Source organism: Plasmodium gonderi (assembly GCF_002157705.1).
Source record: "Plasmodium gonderi DNA, contig: Pgo-contig_715, whole genome shotgun sequence".
Taxonomy (NCBI): Eukaryota; Apicomplexa; class Aconoidasida; order Haemosporida; family Plasmodiidae; genus Plasmodium; species Plasmodium gonderi.
In genome coordinates this window covers 763-7,511 of record NW_021629477.1, presented here as the reverse complement: position 1 = coordinate 7,511, position 6,749 = coordinate 763, and the positions used below count along the sequence as shown (strand labels likewise).

The following is a 6,749-nucleotide window of genomic DNA, read 5'->3' as shown; positions in this document are numbered from 1 at the left end:
TTCTGCAAAGATGTGTTTATTAAATGATGATATAATGAAAATATATAAATTCTTATATATTTTATTATGAAATAAATGTTTATTAATTTATTATAAATATAACATATTGATATCTTTTATATATATCACTAAAATTTATATAATTATATACCTATCTAATTAGTAGTTATTTTTATTTACACTTAAATTATTCCATCAATGTATATTAGATTCATGTGTTAAAAAATATATTACAAATATACTTAGAACAATATTTATATGATAATATTATGAGTATATACCGATAAATGTATATATTTGTCCTTGTTGGAGAGAACATTATATAAATATATTATAGGAATTTTAATTATTTTGTGCTAGTTTGCATATAAATTTGTGTATAAAAGTCATGCTTGTATAGTACGTACTGTATTTTATTATAGATGATTTCTTTTGTACTAAAATATTGTAAAAATATATATATGATTTTAATTATTTTATACAATATTATATAATTGTGTACGTAAATAAACATGTTGTTCTTTTAGAATATATATATTTGAGTGTGTCTTAATTAGAACAAAACAAAACATAATTGTTTTAGCTAAAATTTTGCATATTTAAAGTAAGTTATTTTTTCTGAATATATTAACAAAATGCTTCAAAGTTTTCTATTAAGCTTGCTTTTTTATATATTAGTACATATGTATATACTCGAAAAGATAGTTATACATTCAATTGTGATTTACATATTATGGTTTGATTAATTATGGTTTTAAAGTATATTATTATAATAATTTTATATAGGCTTATATTAATGTACATGTAAATTATTATATCGTTATTTATTATTACTTATAGCAATTTAGTGAGTGTATTTTAAGAGTTAATATTTCATTATTATCTTTATATTTGAGTTATTATATTCAGTAATATTTTCAATAACTTTTATAAATTATGCCACTGTATAAAGACTGATATATATGAAAAATGTATTATATATAATATTTTAAATCTCCTTATGCACATTTACACTACTTAATTATATAAATCCTTTTTTCCTATATAATGTTTTTGATTTCATGTAACATTTATAACATAACATATTATATTTAATTACAGTTTTTTTTGTTTATATTTTTTGTGTGTATTAAGTAAAATTATGTTCTGCATCGTAAAGACTGTTCTTTTGTTATTTGTTTGATAAATCAGAATTAAAATGTATTAAATTATTTGAAATATATATTACATAATACACTTATTTCCTCTTTACTTTTCTGAAAATTATTCATTAAAGAACTCAAATTATATATATATTGAGTAAAAAAATCTGAAAAAAAAATAAAAAGACATAAATATGCAATAAAAGTAATCTGGGAAATCCTTACTATTAGTTTGTAGAATAATATTTCGAAGTACAAAATAAAAGAATATTTATCCTGCGCATAATAAAAAAGAAAGATTATAATAACTAATATGTAATAAAAAATGGAGGTACAATTGCAATTAAAATGTAATCTCATTAAATATATTACAAAATATTGTATACTTTATTTATATTTATTTAATAAAAAAATGTTCATACATCTTTTTTTGTATATTCTAGTTCAACAAATAAATTTATATTTCGTACTTTTATATGATATATTTTAATGATTCATATACATATATAATATTACAGAACCTTATTTATTATTTTTCTTTTGTTTATGAAAAATTTATTTCAAATACAAGGAATAATTATTAGCTTTTCTCATATATTTATTTATTCCTTGATATAAGAATATTGAATTAAGAGAACAAAATTTATATTTATGATTTAATTTTCGTATAATGTATATCATTACTTATAATAAAATATTATTTACTTATATTTGTGTTAATTATGCGTATTATTGTATAATGTAGCATATGTATGTAATAAAAAGTGTATATTAATTTATATATATTATTTTGGAGTTAAAATGTAATAATAATTAAATATATATATATTCATATTTATTTATATTGTTTTTTGTATTTATATGTATAAATATATATGCATTATGTCTATAATATTTTTGTAATAAATATATATAATTGAAGAATCTGGCCAAAGTGTGTTAATATATGTATAAAAATATTTTAGAATATATTATTTTAAAATTTATAATGTATCATAGTATTACTTTATTTCTATTATTTTATTATTGTTTATAATAATATAAGCATTAATCATAAGAAATGTTTATTCTATTTTTGATCAAGTTTAAATGTTTATGTATTATATATTTTTTTATTACATTTAAGTGTCTTTGTATAAACTGCATCTCATATATTTTGATATGCTAGTTTCACGAATACATTAATAAATACTATGTTGTTTGGGAGTTATTAAAAAAGCTATTTATAGTTAAATAAATTGATATATATAATGTTAAATCAAAGACCAATGAGTGAGTTATAATCATAAGAATATACATATTTCAATTTTTTTTCTTGTAATATGAATCTTATTTTTATAGACTTATATTCTTACGTTATAAAAAGTGTTCATTTTATTTATAATACCATAACATATATGAACTTAGAATAAAGGTATTATCAATTTTATCCAATCATAATTTATCGTATTATTTTTTTAAATATATTAATAATTATATTTTTAGAAGAAGAATTTTTTCAACTTAGCATATAATAAATAAGGTATATAACTTATTATATAGATTACAAAATGTAAATATGATATTAAATAAAATAATGCATCAATAGAATTTATTTGATATTATCATAAAAACATTATATTATAACATATATATTATCGCTTTGCTCAAAAAATATTCTGAGTACACTGTATTAAATATAGATAATAGTTTATATTATTATGAATTTATTTATATAACATTTATTTTTTTATCAAACTAACATCTCTATGAAATCGTAAGATATTATCCTATAGTCATTCATATTTTAAATTTAAATTGAAACATTAAATATTAAAGTAAATATTTATTTAAATATGCACACTATATATATTAACAACATTAAATATGTGCTAAGGTGTTTAATAATTGTAAGCATGATTAAGAAATCTACAAAGAAATTCTAAATATTTATAAATATATGCTGTATAATGTAAATATAGATAACGTTTTATTTTAATATAATATCATTTATTTATAAAATTTGGAAACTGTACTTGTAAGAAAATAAAATTATGATAAATATGTTATTATTATATATTTAATTAATTAAATACGACATGATTACATACTCTTACAAAATAGTACATTCGTATATTATCCTACTAATAATGCAAATATAGAACATACATGCTCTTATTAATTATATATAAAAAAACTACATAACATTATAATTTTCTTATCATATAAATTCTTATTTATTACAATGGGTTATACACACATGTGCTTCTTTATTCAACATCTTTAATTATATAAGTTATAAGGATATATTTTATAGAAATACTAAAATTATATATTTAAATATCATTCCACAAAAATATTTTAATAATTCATATCATATATTTTTATATATATCTATAAAATTATTAAAATTATTTTAATTATTATTGTCTATATTATAAAAAAATATAATACACGAAAAGTAATACACATATATTTTAATCATTTAATGATAAATATAAATATATATACTCTAAAAGGAATAAACTAATTTTTTTTAAACAAAAAATATATGATGCAAGGAATGAAAAATATGTACATCTTTATTTAATATACTATGAAAAATATTGTCAATTATTAAATTTTATATATATATTAGGCAAAAAAAAATAAAAAATAATATATATTTATTATACCATAAAATTATTACTTCATAATAGTTAAGATATTTTTTTTATATTTTTATTTAACATACTAATTTTAACAAAATCTAAAATTATGAAATATGCATACGCATAATATATATAATTGATAATTATATTTTTTACCTCACACATAATAATAATATTAATTCAATATTCTTTTAATATATACATAATATAATATATAAATTCAATATATTTATGTAAAGATCCAAAAATGTATATATTTAAATTGTTATACTAAATTGCATTGAAACATATACAAACATAATGCAGGATAATAAATCATTTATACATATTCATTATCTAATTTAAATAATATTGACATAAATAACAATAAATAATATCATAATGCGTATACCATTATTTATATAAATTTAAAATGTATATGTTAAAGCTCATATAATAAATTTGATACCAGAATAATAATTACATATCCTTGAACTAATACAGAAACACGAAAACCTATGAATATATATCATTTAACTGTATCCATTTATATCCATGTTTTAAATGAAATTAAAAGCAAAAATATAAATATATTACTATAAATCTATTAATTATGTGCCTATATATTTTGCATATGTCTTTATAGAATATAAATATTTTATTATAATCATATTATATATAGAATAATATTACAAAAGAAAATTTACTAATTGTCATTTTCTCATGATTATAATATTAAATTTATATTTTTTATAATATTAATATATATTAAATTACGTGCCTATTATCATAGGGTAGTAATGGTACAATAGATTTTCATATAAAGAATGCGAGGAAAAGATTTTGAAATTTTTGTAAAAATAACGAATTTTGATATTGTGTACAAGTATTATCAATATAATATATATTATAATAATTTTAAAATAAAAAAACGTATAATAATGAAAATAAATATACCTTGTTTATTAGTTAGCATATATAAAAATAATGTCTGTAGCTCCTGAAAGGGGTAAAGTGGTATATGTTTATTCTAAACTTTGTCTATAATTTAATTTGCGTATTATTAAAATATAGTCATTCAAGAATAACAAAAAAAAATACATTTTCTTAATAAAATCATTTAAAAACATTGCATGATCCATGGATTCTTATAATGGGCTAATTTTATGGGCATGCTTCCCAAATGTAGTTTTGTTTTTTATAATGTAAGAAATGAGAAGTTACTAAATAATTTACCTTCATCGTTGACACATGCGTGCTTAGGATTTTGTTGAGATATATATAAAAGCACTTTTCTTTTACACTGCATGGAACTTGGTCGATGTTTGAATTTTATAAATAGAGTAAATACCGAAGAAGACGTAAAAATATTTTGCAGACATTTCTTCTACAAGCTAAAAGTTGAATTATACCAAAAACATATTAAGTGTGGTGGGATAAGTTCATGTTATGACAAAATGATGGAAAGTTTACAAAAACAGTTTTTTTTAAATCGTAATCATAAATGCAAGAAACACCTTGTAGATCTTGATGAAGAGGCATATCCAATATTTTACAAACTGGATTTAATATCTAACTACACTTATAAATTAATGTTAGGTGATGGTTGCTGGGAAGAAACAAAATATGATAATTATATAAATGATTTAATAAAATCATCATATGTATATGATGAAAATTTTTATAATGTACTTAAAGAAGTTGTGAATACATATAAGAATGCATGTAACAGAAGTAGAGTAATATTGCCTCACTTTTCTGAAATTAAAAATGAGGTTGTAGTGACATCAGTACATTCAGAAGCATCAACACAATCAAGAATATTCAAAAGTGAAAGTTTAGAAGGTAGTTCAGGAATTGTATCAGATACTGTAGAATTCGGAAAATTATTAACAGAGGAAGTGTATGTTATAAGAAACATTCTAGAGATAGTAAGTGGATTGCTTATATCATAATTTTTATTATTCTCAATTTTATTCATTTTATATAAGGTTAAAAATAATATTAATTTTATAAATGTATATAGAATTACAGTTTACATTAATCAGAAAAATAAGAATATTGTGTGAACCTAAAAGCATATACATAAAAACATAATACTGTCACTTTTTTTTTAAGTATACAAGATATTCTTTAGTTTTACTATCATGGGTAAGGAATGTCAGAGGAATTTTCAACAAAAATCATTATGAACACCAAAACCTAATGGATTCATTTGAAAGAGAACGCAATAATTCATTCCATGACAGGATAAAAATAGCATATAGTTCAGAAGACAACCACTAATAATTGCATAATATTATTCCTAAATTTACATCGGTATGATTCAAGAAATAGAATGTTAACATAAAAATTAACTCTTGAAGCAATAAAAAAAAAAAAAAAATTACATATTCAAAAAAATGATCTTTAATATAATAAAAAAATTATAAATAATAGCTCTGAGATTTTTGTAATTTATGTAATAAATTTAAGGTCAATATAGAAGTAATCCTTGAAAGTGTAGAATATATATAGTTAATATGGAAACTAAAATATATTATAAAGAAAATTATGAATTGAAAATTGTTACATGTTATAATTACATAGTTATTATTTGTAATATTTAAATATATAAACGTAAAAATATTCACCAAAAAACTATTTCATTCATGTAAAAATTATTTATAAATAAAAAATTTGAGAAGTGGATAATGAAATGATTAAAATAGATATTATTCTTGTACTTATCAATAAGGAAAATGTATTTGCTATAATTAGTTCCAAAAAAAGTTAATCATATATCAACATTTATAATTAATCTAACTTATATTATAAATATAAACACACAATACTTCAAAAAAGAATAATTCAAAATAATTCCTGTAATATATATGCAGTTCATGGATAAGGGTTCAGATTTAGAGATATATTTTTTATTGTAATTTTTATGGTTATATTCATAGTTCATTTATTAGGGTTTAGATTTTCATATGTACCTTTAGGATTTTATATTTAT

At 18.5% G+C, this 6,749-nt stretch overlaps 1 protein-coding gene across 1 annotated transcript; it reads left to right on the top strand.

Moving 5' to 3' along the window:
- Positions 1-5,058: 5,058 nt before the first annotated feature.
- PGO_004175 (variable surface protein) lies at positions 5,059-6,037 on the top strand (the record flags this gene model as incomplete). Its single annotated transcript, XM_028691434.1, has 3 exons — positions 5,059-5,094; positions 5,146-5,682; positions 5,870-6,037. 3 exons carry the CDS (start codon positions 5,059-5,061, stop codon positions 6,035-6,037), a joined length of 741 nt encoding a protein of 246 aa, XP_028547235.1.
- Positions 6,038-6,749: the final 712 nt, after the last annotated feature.